Consider the following 18,441-nt stretch of genomic DNA (forward strand, 5'->3'; position numbering starts at 1 on the left):
ACCGCCGGGGATCCCCCGATCCTTGGGGACCCCCAGCCCTGGACCCCCTCCCACCCCCGTGGGCTCCTCCAGCCCCAGAACTTCCCCACAGCTCCTTGGCCCCAGGGCTCCCCCCAGCCCTTCATCCCTCCCACCCTTATCACAGGCTCCAAACCTCACCCAAAGCAGCAGCAGGAAGCAGAATATTTATACATTTATTTATAATGAAAGTATGGTTCTAATTATTTACAACACATGGGGAAGCCGAGGTTTGTACAGGTGAGGCATCCCTGGCTGCAGCAGTGACTCAGCCCCTTCTCAAAACCACAGCTCCTGTCCCAAAAGCTGCCCAGTGCCCTGGAGCAGTCCCTGGGTCACTGCTCAGTGCAGGAGTTCTGGCTGCAGCAGCCCACCCCACTCAGCCCCCAGTGCAGTTCACGTCCAAAAACAACAGTCCAAAAACTCATTCCCAGGTTCTGCATGTGAGGCAGGAGCTGCTGCCCTTTGGAAAACCACTGTGGAACCTTCTGGCTCTGGTGGAATCCAGTGAGTGAGGGAGGAGATGGGGGTGAGCCTCTGGAAAAGGAATTCCTGCTGAGTTGGAGTCCCGGGGTGACTGGAAACAATTCAGCACTAGGGCTACAGTGCCAAGTCCACCTGGAGCAAAGTGAACCTATCCAAAAACCTGAGCATCCCCCAGCCCAACATCTGGCCAGAATGAGAACTTGTGGGACTGGTAAAATCACATTTCAAAATAAAACCAAGCTGAGTTACAGGAGATGTCTGAAATAAAACCAAGAGTTTTCCAAATGTGATGCTCAAGTTTTTCATGACTGCTGGATGTTTCTTCCCTCTGGTGAAAGTCCAAAATTGAGGCTGAGTCACCAGTAGATCACTGGGGCTGACAGCAGGAGCGCTCCAAAAATGCAAAGGCAGAGTGAAGTCAGTGTCACTGACTCTTCCCTTTATCTGGGAGAACTGAAAATATGGCCCAAGAGGCTCCCCTGGTTCCTCTTTACAGCACTCCCTTGCACAAGGGACTAGGCCAGCCAGGATGCTACTCCAAATACTCCTTTTTAAAATTGACAAATACACTGCCAAAATGAAGATTTTAAAAAACAATGGAGCCCTTCCAAGGGGAAATTGGCTTCTGCAAATGTAAAAACAACGCCTCTTTGCCAAGTTCATTCTGGAATATACATGCATTATTGCTAGAGGGGGAAAAATCAGATGAATGAAAACTCTTGTGCAGTTTTTTTATGGTGCCATCCAGAAAGGCATCTGTTGTTTAGCTCGCTGTTGTGAGGATGGGTACTGGTACCCCAAACTCCAGCCCTGTGAAAAAGTACTTGCGTTTTTATGGCCACCGTGTTCCTCCTCTTCATCTGAAGAATCTCCAGCATAGGCCACTAATCCAAAGCCCTTCTCTGCAGTTTTCATCTTCTTGGCTTGATGATCTAGGAGGGGAAAACAAAACAAGCCCCCCAGCCCCCCCAAGAAGGAAAATAATAAAAACAAAACAAATAAAAAGAGATAAAATGCCCCAAAAACGAGTTAATAATAATAAAAAAAGATGTTAATTGTAAATTGTTAGTTGGACACCATTTTGAGGTCACAAGGCCAATGGTCATCCAAGGTCGAAGGCCACACGAAACAGCACCAGCAACAGCCATGTGATCCATCAGAACCATGTAAGAGAACAGAGAAACAAGAAAGAAACACACAGAAAAGGTAAAGTTAGCAAATGGCTCTCAGTGAGGGCAATTTCACCGTTAAAGAGATCAACACGTAAAGAAAAGTAGAAATTTTGCTCAAAAGGAAGCTAACAGGAGAGCAATGTCTGGGAGCAAGACTGCAGAAGAACTAAGGTTAACCAGGCTGGGTGATGTCCCTGCAGAGCTGAGAGCACTGAGCTGTCTGCAGAGATCAACAACTGCAAGTCTGACAGGTTCAAACCTTGCTCAGTGACAGGAAAGATGAAATCCTGGCAGCACTTGTGCTGTCTGCAGCCAGAAATGTGTGGAAATGTGTGGAAATCCCCACCTGAGCAGAATTCTCCCCATGATCCTCTGTGCCTCTGAGGCAGCTGCTAACAATGCAAAGCCACAAAACAACCCCACCACATTTTGTGCTGCCTGATGGGCCAAATCTCCCTGTCTTTAGTCCCTCACTTAATCAAAATCTCCTCATTTCATACAGATATTTCTTAAAGCTTTGAGAAGCAACCTCTGCATGACAATGCAAACCCACAAAAGAACCCCACCATATTCTGTGCTGCCTGATGGGTCAAAACTCCCTGTCTTTAGTCCTTTACTTGGTTAAACTCCCTTAATTTCATACAGATATTTATTAAAGCTTTGAGAAGCAACCTGTGTGCATAACAATGCAAAGCCACAAAATAACCCCACCACATTCTGTGCTGCCTGATGGGCCAAATTTCCCTGTCTTTAGTCCCTCACTTAATCAAACTCCCTCATTTCATACAGATATTTATTAAAGCTTTGAGAAGCCACCTGTGTGTATAACCACAGCAAGCACCAGTGATTTTAGAGCAGTGCAACATCACCTGCTTTGCACTTCAACACACAACAGCCAAAAAACCCCACCAGTTTAGGCAAATGTTAAAACCAGCACCATTTGGGAGAGGAAACTGGACTTAGAAGGGTGTTTGGGAGAGGAAACTGGACTTGCAGGGGTGTGTGACCCATTGCACTCACCATGGTTGCCTGGCAAAGACCCCGCACCTTTTCTTTCTTCCGATTCCGATTTCATTCCAGTGACAGGAAAAGCTGGCGGAGGCATCAACTGCCTGTTTAAAACAAGATTGTTTCTTTTGTAAACCAAGCTAAGAGTCAAAAGTAATAAACATCACATTCCTAACTCAGATCTTGGGCTGAGGAGTTGAATTTTAAGTTCCTTGACTCTTCCAGTGACTGTGCTGGTGGACTGGAGTGACTGGTGGCCCCAACCTGGAGCTCTGCAAGGCCTGTCCTCTCCCAGCATTCTTACTGGGACAGGAATGGATTGGATGGATGGATGGATGGATGGATGGATGGATGGATGGATGGATGGATGGATGGATGGATGGATGGATGATGGATGGATGATGGATGGATGGATGGATGGATGGATGGATGGATGGATGGATGGATGATGGATGATGGATGGATGGATGGATGGATGGATGATGGATGGATGAATGGATGGATGAATGGATGATGGATGGATGATGGATGGATGAATGGATGATGGATGGATGAATGGATGGATGGATGGATGGATGGATGGATGGATGGATGGATGGATGGATGGATGGATGGATGGATGGATGATGGATGGATGGATGCATGCATGCATGGATGCATGCATGGATGCATGGATAATCAGAGGGGTAAGGAACTGGCTGGATGGCCATGTCCCAAGAGTTACAATCCCAGCTCAATGTCCAAGATGACACCAGTAACAAGCAGTGGCCCTCAAGGGTCTGTGCTGGGGCCAGTACAATGGAATGTGTGACAGAGGCAAAATACCAGAGCCACACAAAGACTTAGGTAGGAGTGGAAAAGAAGCAATTTTTATTCTGTAGCATCAAAAGGTAACCCTTGCATCCCTTCTCCTTAAAAAAACCCAACCCAAAATACAAAAAAACCCCATCCAACACCAAACAATCCCCAAATCCCAGAAGAGAACATGAAAAACATCTCAGAAATAAGCTTTGCACAAGAACCAGGAGAACCTGCCCCTGATTCCTCACTCACCTGTCCCTCTCTCTCTCCTTTCCTGAGGAACTTGCTGCCTTCGCCGCGGCTCCCTCGATTTCACTCTGACTGGAGAAGCCTGTACCTAAATTAGTCATATGAATGGGTCCATGCTATGAGCAGAAAAACACACGGCATTAGCAAATCTACAACTACAACAAAAGCTACAGCTCCTTAATGATACTGTTAGGAAACCCAACCTTTCAGAAGGAATCCCTAAGCACCACTGCTACACAAAATGCTTTCTCCTCAAAATATCTGAGGGCAGCTTTCTCCTCAAAATATCTGAGTGGTGGGAAACAGGTCTGAGCACCACTCGGGAAAACTCCTCACCACCTACTCCACCCTGTCAGCAGTTCAGGACAATAAAGAGAGCTGCTCCCTTCATGGATCACCTATCAGCTCCTCAGCCAGCTAATTCTGAACCCTGAATAGAGCTCATGCCACAGGAATCTGTTTGAGATTCTAATATTAGCTCTAACACACAGGCAGTTCCTTATTGCCTCTAGGCAAAGGTTTTATTAAGGGCTCTGCCTGTGGCAGGGGTGTAGCATCAGAGAAATATTTACAGACACTCCCTTTGCTCTCAGGCAAATGAGAAGAACTCAAAATTATTTTTCTTAAAATCATCTAAGTGCCTAAAAATTATTTTTCTTAAAATCATCTAATAACATAAAAATTATTTTTCTTAGTCATCTAACGACCTAAATAAATAAGCTTTTAAACTAAGCTTCTTGAAATCCTCTCAAGTGCAACCTGCAAGGTAAATGGGAAAAACTAGAAGTTATTACATTTCCCTCCCTCAAAAAGCCCACCTAAAGACCCCAAAAAATTCCAATAAAGCCCCAAATAATTTCTCTTTAGGCCAAGCAGTCCCACACTCTTGTCATGTCTGTGACCTGGATGCAGCACTCATCTTTGGGAAGGGCTGAGGGTATGGAAAGCAGCTGGAATGAGTTAATCCACAGCTTTGGAGCAGTGCATCCACTCAGAGACACCAAAATGTGGGCCCTGTGCTTTGGGACAACCACTGCCCTGTGCCCAAGGCCCTGCACAACTGCTCCAACAACCTGGGCTAACAACAACCCAATCTCTGCCTGGTGAGGGAAGGAAAATTGCTGATTTTATTCCACCTGGTATCCCAGCAGTCCTGACTCTCTCTCATCAGGCAGCTCCTCGGTGAAGCGTCTCTTTTGGCCCTGGGGATGGGGCTGCACCTGGGGCTGGCTACCAGTTGGCATGCTGGTTTTTACTGGGGCAGCAGGAAGGAAAGGAGCACTCAGAGGACTCTGCTGGGCACAAGTCAGAGAGAAAACACAGGAAAAATTGATAATGTGCATGTAAAGTATTCATTCACTGCAGTAAGGAGGAGAGCATACAAATAGTTTCTCTAGAGATAAGAGAATTTAGAGGAAAATTCACAACTGAAGAGGTAAAACAAGGATTTCATTTAGAGAATGCTCCCACCTCAAACTAATCCCCAGCTGTAATTTAAACTCAGGCACCTACACAGGGGCACCACAGAGTGTGATGATGCTCCTCAGAAATTGAATTGACTCCCCAACCCCTGAAAATGTCCTTGCTGTTAAGAGGACAGGTGTAGTTTATAAAATTAATACAGAATATGAATAATATGAGCAGAATGGGAAGGGCAGAACGGGAAGGGCAGAATGGGAAGGGCAGAATGGGAAGGGCAGAATGGGAAGGGCAGAATGGGAAGGGCACAATGTGAGGGGCACAATGTGAGGGGCACAATGTGAGGGGCACAATGTGAAGAATGGAATAGGAAAAACAGAATGGGAAAAACAGAATGGGAAAAACAGAATGGGAAAAATAGAATATGAAGAACAGAATATGAAGAATGTAGTAGGAAGCTGCCAACCCAACAATTTAGTTGCTTAGAAGGATGGATCAGCTAAACAATAACAAAAACCACAAACATCCTCCCAAAAAAACCCCAAAACAAACAAACCAACGAAAAAAAAGCACTAAAAAAAGGCTAAAATAAAGCCCTAAAGAAGAACTACAGAGTCTTTTCTCCACAGCAAAGAGTGACCCCGGGCAGTACCTGGCCCGTGCTGGCTGGAGGCTGCACCTGAGGAATGGGGTACTGGGTGGGCACGGGTGGCACGGCCGTGGGCAGCGCTGGGAGGACGCCAGGAGCCAGGGGCACTGCAGGGGGGACCATCCCTGGCACCCCATAGGGAGGCTGGACAGGCTGCTGAGGAGGGGGAACCACGGGATAGCCAGACTGGTACCCGTTGGAGGGGTAATAGGAGGGCTGGGAGGGGACGCTGTTGATCGTGGCTGGCTGGGTGAAGCCTGGAGAGAGGCAGAAAGGACAAAAGGACATCTTAGTTCTGCCACAGACACCACAAAAGCCAATCAATTCCAAATGGAAAAGAGGCTGAAGTCTCAAAGGTGATTTTTACCTGCCAAGGGAACTGCAGTGGTTATCTGGTTCACAAATCGAGAGTACTCGGCGTGAACCTAGGAGGAATTTCAAAGATTAGACAATAAAAATAAAAATATTGACATTTCTGTAACTGCCTATAACCATGTGAGGGAATGCTGATTCCAGAACACACTGTGCACAAGGACAGCAATAACCCAAACATGAAAATCCACCCACCAAAATCCCATCAACATCCCCTGATCCTACTGGCCTCTGTGGCAGATTTAGTTAATATTAATAATAATAATAATAATAATAATAATAATAATAATAATAATAATAATAATAATAATAATAATAATAATAATAATAATAATAATAATAATAATAATAATAATAAGGATAAGGATAATAAGGATAATGATAATAAGGATAATGATAATAAGGATAATGATAATAAGGATAATGATGATAAGGATAATGATGATAAGGATAATGATGATAAGGATAATGATAAGGATAATAATAAGGATAATAATAAGGATAATAATAAGGATAATAATAAGGATAATAATAAGGATAATAATAAGGATAATGAGGATAATGAGGATAATAATATATATAATATTTGGATCATATTTGGGATAATAATAAAATATAACAAAATAAAATATAATGTTAAAATATGATAAAAATATAATAAAACACAATAATAAAAATATAATAGAATAATAAAATATAATAAAAATATGATAAGTATATCATAAAAATAATAGATGTACTAATAAAATAGAATAATAAATATAATATATATTAAAATTATAATAATAAAATATAATGATAAAATATAAAAATGGAATGTAATATATATTTTTTATAGGAAAGAGAGTGGCAAATTGATTTCTTCAATATTAATTAGTTCAATATTATTAATTACTACAACAGAGCCTCAGAGAATAAAAAAGCTTCCAAATATTTTTCAAAAGAAACTTTGTATCCCCTACTCCATTATCTTATTATTATTATCTTAACTGAAAGACTCTCCAGAACTTTATTCTTATTTATATAGGGAAGCTGAGAAATTGAAGATTCTCTGTGTATGGGAGAGATTTTCTAGAATTTTTTTGCTACAGCAATCACTTGATCTTTCCTAAAGCAGCCAGGGCAGCTCTGGCTATCAAAGAGGGGAAGCTGGAGCAATGAGCAAAAAGCAGATTTATGTTTGCAGATATTCCCTTCTCCTCACCCCCAGTTCTGCTCTGGAACCATTTGAATTTTTTGCCCCTAAAATTCTCAGCTCCTTCCTGAGAAATATTATTTATTCTCTGTACAAGAATTCCACAGCAACCCTTGGGAGGAGAAACCTATGAGGTTTCTCCTTGACACACGAAGAGCTTTGCTGAAAGAATTAAGAATTTTTTAATGCACATCCCAAACTACAGAAGGCTCTGAAATCTCTCATTTGTAAGAGTTACTCACTGTTTGCAAGAGGTTCTCACACAGCTTTTTAGCAGCTGCCAAACCTTCTGGCTTTGGGTGACTGAAAAAATACACCAAAAAAAAATAAAAATTTATAAGAACAAACTTTTCTGTCAAATTTGGGAGCTCCTTCTCTGCCCTATCACCATAGGGTTACACCCTTATCACTTTAGAGACACCTCTAAAGTCAAGCCAGGTGCAAAAATTTATTTAATTTCTATTAAATTAGTCCAAATGAAGAATTTCACAGTGATTAAAGATTGAGCAACATTCCTGACTGGGCATTGGGATTTTTAATGGGATTTTTTTTAAATGGATTTTTAAAATGGGATTTTTTAAAATTGATTTTTAATGGGAATTTTTAAAATGGATTTTTATGGGATTTTTAAAAATTTGGGGTTTTTTTTAAATGAGATTTTTTAAAAATGAATTTGAAATTTGATTTTTATGGGATCTTTTTAAAATTGATTTTTATGGGATTTTTTTAAAATTTGATTTTTTTTAACTGGATTTTTTTTAACTGATTTTTAAATGGGATTTTTTTTAATTGACTTTTATGGGATTTAAAAAAAATTAATTTTATGGGATCTTTTTAAAACTGATTTTTATGGGATCTTTTTAAAATTGATTTTTATGGGATTTTTTAAAATTGATTTTATGGGATTTTTTAAAATGGATTTTTATGGGATCTTTTTAAAATTGATTTTTATGGATTTTTTAAAATTGATTTTTAAAGGGATTTTTTTAAATTGATTTTTTAAATGTTTTTAAATTGATTTTTATGGGATCTTTTTAAAATTGATTTTTATGGCATTTTTTAAAATGGATTTTTATGGGATTTTTTAAAGTGGGTTTTTATAGGATTTTTTTAAATGGGCTTTTTATGGGATTTTTTTAAAATGGATTTTTAAAAACAGATTTTTAATGGGATTTTTTTTAAAATGGATTTCTATGGGATTTTTTAAAGTGGCTTTTTATGGGATTTTTTTAAATGGGCTTTTTATGGGATTTTTTTTAAATAATTTTTAAATTTTTTAATTTTTATGGGATTTTTTTAAAACAGATTTTAAATGGGATTTTTTTAAATGGATTTTTATGTGATTTTTTTTATAAATGGATTTTTTATGGAATTTTTTTAAAAATGGATTTTTTAATGGGATATTTTTTATAAATGGATTTTTATGGGATTTTTTTTAAATGGATTTTTAATGGGATTTTTTTATATAAATGGATTTTTATGGGATTTTTTTTAAAATGGATTTTTATGGGATTTTTTTTTAAGTGGATTTTTTGTGGGACTTTTTTATAAATGGATTTTTATGGGATTTTTTTGCAACTCCCCCATACCTGATGTAGATGTACATGGGTTCAAAGGCTTCTCTGCCTGATGCTGGTTCTATGCAACCTGAGCCTTTCCCTCGAAGAAAGACTTTGGCACCAGTTTCAATCTGAATGTGCTGCAAGTAGGAGCAGCCAGGCCCTTCCACCTTCTCCTTCACATTAAATGTGGGAACAGCATGTTCCAGCCCAACAAACAACTTGTCCTGGACATAATGCATCTGCAAATGAACAGCAAATCTTTAATATTTCATTTTCATTTCACTGAGGGCAGACATCTCACTGCTGGGACACACAGAAGGCTTCAGGGTCAGATGCAAAAATATTAGTTCTGAAGTAAAAATTGATTTCTATTTCAATGTCAACACCTTCTGCAGGCCTTAATCAGCAGACAGCTTGTCCTGGACATAATGCATCTGGAAATGAACAGCAAAAGCTTTAATATTTCACTCTAATTTCACTGAGGACAGACATCCCACTGCTGGGACAGACAGAAGGGTTCAGTGTCAGATGGCACAGTGAGCCCTGGGCTTTTCTGGAGGTAGGACTGCTCTCTCCATCCCTTTGCTTTTAGGAGGCCACTGTCACCTGAGTCTCACTCTCCAGACTCAGTCTTGTTAGTCCTCCAGATTTCACAACACAAGCTGGGGGTGATTTTTTGGGGTGGTTTTTCAGCTTTTGTGCTGTGATTTTGGTTTTTTTTTAATAAATAAATAACACGTGACACGTCTGCTTTGTAAAAGGCAAATCTTGTAAGCAGTGATAGTCAATAAAATTCACTCACCCCTGACTGGAATGGAGGTTTTTGGCCAACAGCTGGAGTAATCTGAGTGATGGGGGCTGGCTGGTGATAGACAGTGACTGTGGCCCCATTGAATGTGGGGCTGGAGCCCGTGGCTGCTTTCACCACTCCATTGGTAATGATCTCCTTGATTCTGTTAACAGCTCCTAGGTGAGAGAACATAAAATTCATTCTAATTCAGCAGCCCAGAGTAGTCAAACTGTGACATAACAGGGTTGTTTTGCATATTCTGTTATGGGATTGCATCCCCAGTGGGGCCCAGGGTTTGCACCCCTGTATGGGATCACAGAGGATCCCCAGGGATCCTGGAGCTGGGTGAGGGAGGTTTAGGATGGATACAGGAAAAGGTTTTTCCCCAGAGGGTGCTGGGCACTGCCCAGGCTCCCCAGGGCATGGGCACAGCCCCAGGGCTGCCAGAGCTGCAGGAGGGTTTGGGAAATGCTCCCAGGGTGGGATTTTGGGGTGTCACTGCAGGGCCAGGGCTTGGACTGGGTGATCCCTGTGGGTCCCTCCCAGCTCAGGTATTCAGTGAAGTATCAGAATTTCTTCTCCATTTCCACCCTGATAAAGCTTGGGCAATGTTTTAAGGCAAGGTCAGGGAGGAACAACCCCAGGCACCAGCACAGGCTGGGGGTGACCTGCTGGGGAGGATCTGAGGGGTGTCACCAAGCTGTCCCTGAGCCAGCACTGTGCCCTGGCAGCCAGGGGACAGAGGGGTCCTGGGCTGGGTGAGGAAGAGCATTCCCAGCAGGTCAGGGGGTGCTCCAGGCAGTGCTGAACCTCTGCAGGGCTGTGCCCAGCTCTGGCACCCTCAGCACAGCAGGGCCAGGGAGCTCCTGCAGGGTGACAAAGATGCTGAAGGGCCTGGAGGGTCCCTGCCCAGAAAGGCTGAGGGAGCTGGGGCTGCTCAGCCTGGAGAGGAGCCCCAGGGAGAGGGGCCTCAGCCCTGGGTGTCCCCAGGTGTCCCTGGGTGTCTCTCAGTGTCTCTGGCTGTTCCTGTCTGTCCCTGGGTGTCCCCAGGTGTCCTTGTCTGTCTCTGAGTGTTCCTGGGTATCCCTATCTGTCCCAGGGGGTCCTTGACTGTCCCTGATTGCCCCTGGGTGTCTCTGAGCATCCCTGGCTGTCCCCAGATGTCCCTGTGTGTGTCTGGGTGTCCCTGTCTGTCCCTGGCTATTCATGAGTGTCCCTGTCTGTCTCTGGGTGTTCCTATCTGTTCCTGGCTGTCCCCAGGTGTCCCTGTCTGTCCCAGTCTGTCCCCAGGTGTCTCTGTGTCCCACGGTCTGTCCCAGTCTGTCTGTCCCAGTCTGTCCCTGTGTGCAGAGGTCAGAGCAGCCCCAGGCTCTGCTCCAGGCCCAGCAATGGCCCCAGAGCCACGGGCAGGGCCTGAGCCCAGGAGCTGCCCCTGGCCAGGAGGCAGAACTGCTGCCCTGGGCAGTGCCAGCCCTGAGCAGAGCCCAGAGAGGCTGTGGAGCCTCCGTGCCTGGGGATCCCAGAGCCACCTGCAACAGCCCTGGGATGTCCCTGCCTGGGGATCCCAGAGCCACCTGGCCCCAGCTCTGTGCCCTCTGCTCTGGGATGGCCCTGTCTGAGCAGGGTGGTGGCACCAGATGTGACCCTCTGTGGTCCTTCTGGCAGGAGGCCTCCCTGTCACACCTCTGTTCCCATGGATCTGGGTGTGTTATCAGTGAGATAAGAGCTGTACCTGCCCACTCCCTCCCCACCTTCCTTGCAGTCTATCCAAAATTTTCATTTCCTGATGAATGCAGTCCATGGCACCTCAGGGATTTCTGAGCAGAGATCTCAGTATCAGTGTTTGAATGGAGTCTGTTATCACCACCAAGGTGTTTATAACTCAAATCCAACCCTTTATCACAAACAGGGAGAGAAAAACCAAAATATTTTGTACTCACTGTCAACCAACTCCCGTGTCTGACCCTGAACGTGAAGATACAGAGGACGATCTCTGGAAAGAAAAAGTCAAATATTCAATTAAACCCACAGACAACACAATAATAATGGACCCAATCTAATTATATTACAGTCATAACATGCAGAAAGTCTTCCATAAAAATCTGAAATGCCCTCCAGATAACAGAACACAAATTCCTTGACTATCACAGTGCTCAGGCAGAAAAGCTCTGCACTGAAAATCTGATCCAGGAATTGATGATTCAGAAAAGTTACAGCACTGAAAACTTGAATTAGCTTGCCCACATAAATGGGTCACAAACTAAAAGCAGCAAGAAATTGGGAAGTATTTGGGCAGTTGCAGTCTTCTGTGAGGAGAAGTTGAGCACAGTGTGATCTGTCATGGCTGGGGTGGTCGTTTCAGCCCAGGACCACCAGAATGGCAAATTTATAGGAGAACCAACCAAGCAGAACCCCAGCACTCTGTCACCTCAGAGAAAAAAAAAGCAGAACCTCCAAAAATAAAAATACAAACCCAGGTCCCACTTTGGCTTTCTCTTCTGCAGTCATGAACCTCCCTCGAGTGGAGACAGCTGCTCCACTCAGGCGACTGATCTGCAAAAAATGGACAAAACCCAGTGAAACACCTGCCAGCAGCAAACAAGGCACACACAGAATGCCAAAACTTCAACAATGTTCTTGTAAAAACCCCCAGAAATCAGTAATGAAGTGCTAAGAGGCTGATGCTGGCTCTGAAGTCATAATACTGATGCCTTGTGAAGGCTGATTTAGAACAGAGGCTGGACAGAGTTAATTAATAAAGTAGGGATTTATTAAAAGGCCTCAACAGATTCACCTTGAGCAGCACCAGAGCCCAGCCAGGGCTCCACCCAAGATGAACCAAAATGGTCCCAAAAATGGATGACTGGTCGTGGGGTCCCACACTGTTGTAAGTTTTGTCTCGTAGTATATTTGACTTAATTGTCTAATCACAGTTCCAGCCCATGCAGTCCCATTTTTCCTGTTTTTCTCTCTTCAGCCCACGTTGTTTGTGCTCTTGTGCTGAGATTTGGATCATTTGTCCTTGGTGCCCAGCTAGAGCAGGAATTGTTTTGTCTCCCTGCTCTGTGAAGAGAGCTCAGCATCCCCTCATATGAAACCCAGACTCACACACTAAAGCAGCCCAGAACCTGAAAAATAGAAAAACTAAACACTGAGGCATCAATACAACCATTTACTGAGCAAACCAACAAACCCCTTTAGAAAACACGAGTTTCCTAGAAAGAAACAACCCCTGAACAGAGTTCACTGCGAGTTCATTTCACCCTATCTCCTCAGGAACAAGGTGAAAGGTGGCCAGGGTTATGTAAGCCCAGAGCTCCCTGCCAAGGCAGCAGAGCTGCTGCAGGGAGGTATTTTTAAGGTCCCCCTGATGAAGGAAGGAAATTATGAATCTGGCTCCATGTTCTTAGAAGGCTAATTTATTATCATATCATATCATATTATAGCATATCATACCATATTATATCATCTCATACTATACTATACTACATTATATTGTATTATATTATATAATATCACATTGTATTATATCACATTATATTATATTATGCCATATTATATTATATTATATTGTGCTATATTGTATTGTGTTATATTATGCTATATCACATTATGCTATATCACATTATGCCATATTATATTATACTATACTAAATTATATTATATTACATTATATTATATTATACTATATTATACTAAATTATATTATACTATATTATATTACATTATATTGTATTATATCATAATCACATTGTATTATATCACATTATCACATTGTATTATATCACATTATATTATATTATGCCATATTATATTATACTATATTATATTATATTGTGCTATATTGTATTGTGCTATATTATGCTATATCACATTATGCCTTATTATATTACATTACATTATATTATACTATATTATACTATACTAAATTATATTATACTATATTACATTACATTATATTGTATTATATCATATAATATCACATTGTATTATATCACATTATATTACATTATGCCATATTATATTATATTGTGCTGTATTATATTGTGCTATATCACATTGTGCCATATATTATATATTAATCACATCATATCATATCATATCATATCATATCATATTATATTATATTATATTATATCATATCATAGAATGCTATACTAAAGCTATCCTCAAGACTAGAGAACGGATACAGACAGAAAGCTAAAAGATAATAATGAAAACTCCTGACTCTCTCCTCAGAGTCCCAACACAGCCTGACCATGATTGCTCATTAAGTAAAAACAATTCACCTGTTGGATAAACCATCTCCAACCACATTCCAAAGCAGCAAACCACAGGAGAGCAAAATGAGATCCTAGTGTTTGCCTTTTCTCTGAGGCTTCTCAGGAGAGAAATCCTGGGCAAAGAGGGTTTCTCAGCCAATATGCCAGTGCCATTGGGGGTGTGGGACATACCTCATCCTGGGTCTGGCCCCGGGTCAGCAGGTTCCTGCACGTCAGGGGGACATCATTGATCTCCACCTCTGCCACCACAAGGTCATCCTTGCTTTTACTCGTGGCTGGACCTTTTCCCAGAGCCTGCAGCTTCAAAGAGAAGCAGTTGCAAAAGTGGAAAAAAAAGCACAAACAAACTCAAGGGGGGAAGGTCCTTGTTGTTCACCCCCTTCAGTTGTTGAAGGCAAAATTTACATATTGCACATTGAAAAAATCCTTACAGACTGCACAGGAAAGCACATTGGAATTCCTGCTGGATCTGCCCAAATAAACACACTGGGTTTATCTTCAGCATTTATTAATAAAATAAATAATAAACATCCTTCTTGTGCACCCCCTTCAGTTGTTGAAGGTAAAATCTTTACACAGATTAGTGAAAAGTACATTGGAATTGCTGCTGGATCTGCCCAAATAAACACACTGGGTTTATCTTCAGCACTTATTAATAAAATAAATAATAAACATCCTTCTTGTGCACCCCCTTCAGTTGCTGAAGGTAAAATCTTTACACAGATTAGTGAAAAGTACATTGGAATTGCTGCTGGATCTGCCTCCTCACAGCCCAAATAAACACAGTGGGTTCATTTTCAGCACACATTCATAGAATAATTAATGTTTCTGCTCTGTACATGATGTGGAACTGAGCTGTAGAGCTCTTAGAGGTTAATCCTTCTTGTTCACCCCTTTCAGGTTTTGAAGGCAACAGAAGCGATTTAAGGAGAATTTGGGACAATTTCCCACTCTTTTTTTTTTTAATTTGTGAGTAAATCCTGTGGCAGAATGAGCACTCCAAAAAGGCTGCAGGGGTATTTCAGCCCCAGAAGTGACAGAGAAGCAATTTAAGGAGAATTTGGGACAATTTCCCACTTTTTTTTTTTCCAGTTGAGAGTAAATTCCAGATTAGTGGAAAGCAACTTGGAGTTACTGCTGGATCTGCCTCCTCACAGCCCAAATCAACACAGTGGGTTTATTTTCAGCACATATGAACAGAGAATTAATGTTTTGCTCTGTACATGATGTGGAACTGAGCTGCAGAGTTGGTAGAACAGAAACCAAAGCATTTCCCACTGGAGTTGGCAGCTCTGACAGAAATCTGAGAGCCCAGTGAAATGTGCACTTCATGTTTGTAGCTCCTGCCCCTCTGAACAGCCTTCAGAGGCAGAATTTAGAATTTCTGCTCAAGATCTGAACTCATCCACACTGTATTTGTCCCCATCTTTAAGACAGGGGTGCCATCTTTTGTGTCAGCCTAAGAAATAAAAAGGCACAGTGAGAGATTCAGAAGATAACAGTGGAAGAGTTGGGAGTTACCACAAAGAACTTTTCAATGTACAGAGTTAGCACAGCCTCCTAAATATCCTGAAATTCATTTGGGGGACACAAAGGTCAAACAAGACTCTATAAAAAAAGAAAACCTTCCAGGATCACCAATTCACTGTCACAAATATAACTTGAAGGAGGCAGCTACAGAGGGACTCCAGCACAGGGCACTGTTCTGACTTTAAACTGCTCCACTCTTGCCACACTTTAAAAAAAAAAATACATTCATTAACCTGCAGCTCCTTAATTTCCATTGCCTCACAACCTGCAAGGTCATGAGAGTTAATTATTCTAGAAATGCCAGCACTGAACATGTTCTACCAAAAACAAAATATGCAGTGAAAGAACTATATATATAGTTACTATATATATATTATATATATAAACATATATAAAAATATAAATACATCTTTATTAGATATTGTATATAGAGTTATTATATTTTAAAAAGGGTGGAATAAAAACTGGCACCCCAAATGCACATGAATCACTTGATTAATGGTTCCCACAGAGCAAAACAGTTTGTCACAGGATGCCAGAGTGCCACCAGAGCCTGGGACAAAAACAGAGCAGGGAGAATGAGACAGCACCAGCACCTGCCAATTTTGGGATGTCTCAAAATGGATTTTACTTCATGGGCTGTGACAGAAGTGTCAGGGAAGCAATTTAAGGAGAATCTGGGACAATTTCCCACTCTTTTTTTAAATTGTGAGTAAATTCCATGGAAAAAAATGAGCACACCAAAAAGGCTGCAAGGGTGTTTCACCCCCAGAAGTGATTTAAGGAGAATTTGGGACAATTCCCCAGCTTTTTTTTTTAATTTGTGAGTAAATCCTGTGGCAAAATGAGCATTCCAAAAAGGCTGCAGGGGTATTTCAGCCCTAGAAGTGACAGGGAAGCAATTTAAGGAGATTTTGGGACAATTTCCCACTCTTTTTTTTAATCTGTAGTAAAATTCTGTGACAAAATAAGCACTCCAAAAAGGCTGCAGGGGTATTTCACCCCCAGAAGTGATTTAAGGAGATTTTGGGACAATTTTGCACTCTTTTTTTTTTTATTTGTGAGTAAATCCCATGTTCAAAATGAGCACTCCTTTGGGTGCAGCCTCACAAGGCAAACCCTCAGAGTGGCACCAGTGTAAAAAAAAACCCAAAAACCAGTGTGAAAAAAGAAATACAACACTATAAAACCCATTCTCCTTGTTCATTTTCTATTTCAATGAGTTTGGATGGAAATTAGGATCCTCAAAGATGGAAGGGAGGGAATGCAGACGAGGCCACAGAGCTGCAGGCTGGGAGTGCTCACCTGGAGAAGGATCCAGGGAGAGCTCAGAGCCCTTTGCAGGGCTTAAAGGGTTATAAAAATGAGCAAAAAGGACTTTTTAGCAGAGCACAAAGTAACAGGACATGGGGCAATGGTTTTTAAATGACAGATGGCAGGGTTGGGTGGGATCTTGGGAAAGAATTGTTCACTGGGAGGGTGTGAGGCCCTGGCACAGGTGCCCAGAGCAGCTGGGGCTGCCCCTGGATCCCTGGCAGTGCCCAAGGCCAGGCTGGACAGGGCTGGGATGGTGGAAAGGGTCCCTGCCCATGGCACTGGATGAGTTTTTGGGTCTATTCCAACCCAAACCATTCCATGGTTCCATGAGAACATTGCTCAGAATTCCCCCCACCAAAAATCCCCTTGCACCTAAACTGGGAGAGTGAGGAGCTGGAACTCCTGAGCTCCCCAATCTTTGGATGCTTGGATTAAACACTTGAAAAGCGATTTCCCAGAGCAGCTGGGGCTGCCCCTGGATCCCTGGCAGTGCCCAAGGAGCCACCTGAGGCAGTGGAAGGTGTCCCTGCCATGGCAGGGGTGGGACAAGATGAGCTCTAAGGTCTCTTCCAACCCAAACCACCCTGTGGCTCCATGAAACTTGAAACAGCTTCTAAACTTGGCTCTAGCACAGGCTGAGGACAGGCAGAAGAGCAAGACAAGAATGGGACTGGAACTGGAAAAGCAGTTTGAAGTTAAACTTGCTTTAGAATAGAAAACTCAAGAGATTATTCAAGAGGAACACACCAGTCCAACTGCCTGAGCTCATCAGGGTCAACCAAGCTCGGGGCAGGGCCCAGCAAAAGCTGAATAAGCTGATTAGGACTTGGATATACAGCTCATACTGGGAACTTCTTCAGGCACTAAAATCATTTGGCCCCATATTTTAAAGCAGTCGTTTCACACATGCAGTTTCTCATCAGCTCTGCTCTCTGGAAAAATCCTCGTGGCTCCCTCACAACTCAGAATATTCTACGCTTCTGAGAAAAAAACCAAACTTTTTTACCTCCCTACAGGTGGCTTTGGTAAAATCTCACAGCGGACTGACCTCACAGCCATCCACTGCTTTCTGTTACGCAGAAAAATATTTTTAAAATTATTCCCGACTGTTTTTATGGCAGCCAATTTCCTGAACCACCCCCGCGCCCACCCACCCACCTTGTCCGCCGTGCTGGGCGCCGGCTTCAGCTTCCCTTTGGCCATCAGCATCGCGTTGATCTTCGCCGCCACGGCCGCGGCCGCATCCAGCGCTCCCGAGGGCGCCGCCGAGCTCTCGGACCCGGCCACGGCGGCGGCGCCATCGCCGCCCCCACCGGGGAACGGCCGCCCGGGCAGCGGCGCCGTACCGGGGAGGAGGAAATTAGGAGCCGGGCCGGGCTGATCCCACTTGCTGCGGCGCCTGGAAAAGACAGAGGGAGCGTGAGGCGCCGCTCCGAGGGGCACCGGGGCCGCCCGAGCCGCCGCGGCCGCGCCTCACCCGCCCGCGGCCCCCGCGTCCCGCTGCGCTCCGCCGCCCGCCGACATGGCCGCCACGGCTGCCGGGCGTCACTTCCGGCTCCGCGCCCGCCGCGCGCCGCCGCTTCCGCCCGT

The 18,441-nt window shown here is 43.1% G+C and overlaps 1 protein-coding gene and 1 non-coding gene across 6 annotated transcripts; both read right to left on the reverse strand.

The window, feature by feature from the left end:
• Nucleotides 1–180: 180 nt before the first annotated feature.
• On the reverse strand, nucleotides 181–18,389 carry KHDC4 (KH domain containing 4, pre-mRNA splicing factor). Of its 5 annotated transcripts, none has more exons than XM_054517648.1 (14): nucleotides 18,329–18,389; nucleotides 18,010–18,250; nucleotides 14,176–14,298; nucleotides 12,195–12,274; nucleotides 11,662–11,714; nucleotides 9,734–9,897; nucleotides 8,959–9,170; nucleotides 7,612–7,672; nucleotides 6,170–6,227; nucleotides 5,806–6,059; nucleotides 4,871–5,029; nucleotides 3,738–3,850; nucleotides 2,697–2,788; nucleotides 181–1,436 (listed from the first exon to the last, which is right to left on the reverse strand). In XM_054517648.1, exons 1-14 carry the CDS (start codon nucleotides 18,373–18,375, stop codon nucleotides 1,237–1,239), a joined length of 1,857 nt encoding a protein of 618 aa, XP_054373623.1. In that variant the 5' UTR covers nucleotides 18,376–18,389; the 3' UTR covers nucleotides 181–1,236. The 5 variants fall into 5 exon arrangements, 4 of the variants coding, with proteins under 4 accessions (XP_054373623.1, XP_036253907.1, XP_054373622.1 ...); XM_036398014.2 differs by having other exon boundaries at nucleotides 4,871–5,026; nucleotides 14,176–14,304; XM_054517647.1 differs by having other exon boundaries at nucleotides 14,176–14,304.
• LOC118696166 (small Cajal body-specific RNA 4) lies at nucleotides 9,451–9,579 on the reverse strand. The gene has a single exon (XR_004981625.1). It is a non-coding gene; the product is annotated as a small Cajal body-specific RNA 4 (non-coding RNA).
• Nucleotides 18,390–18,441: the final 52 nt, after the last annotated feature.

The sequence above is a fragment of the Molothrus ater genome, chromosome 29, assembly GCF_012460135.2.
Source record: "Molothrus ater isolate BHLD 08-10-18 breed brown headed cowbird chromosome 29, BPBGC_Mater_1.1, whole genome shotgun sequence".
Classification (NCBI taxonomy): Eukaryota; Metazoa; Chordata; class Aves; order Passeriformes; family Icteridae; genus Molothrus; species Molothrus ater.

Bases quoted from the DNA above. Each gene is read 5' to 3' on its own strand.
- KHDC4 (XM_054517647.1), bottom strand. From the start codon at position 18,375: ATGTCGGCGGGCGGCGGAGCGCAGCGGGACGCGGGGGCCGCGGGCGG. The intron at 5,030-5,805 runs GTACTGCCCGGG...ACTTGTGCCCAG, and splicing joins CTCCAGCCAGCACGGGCCAG to CAGAGTCCTCTGAGTGCTCC. The intron at 1,437-2,696 runs GTGAGTGCAATG...TTCCCCTCCTAG, and splicing joins GTCTTTGCCAGGCAACCATG to ATCATCAAGCCAAGAAGATG.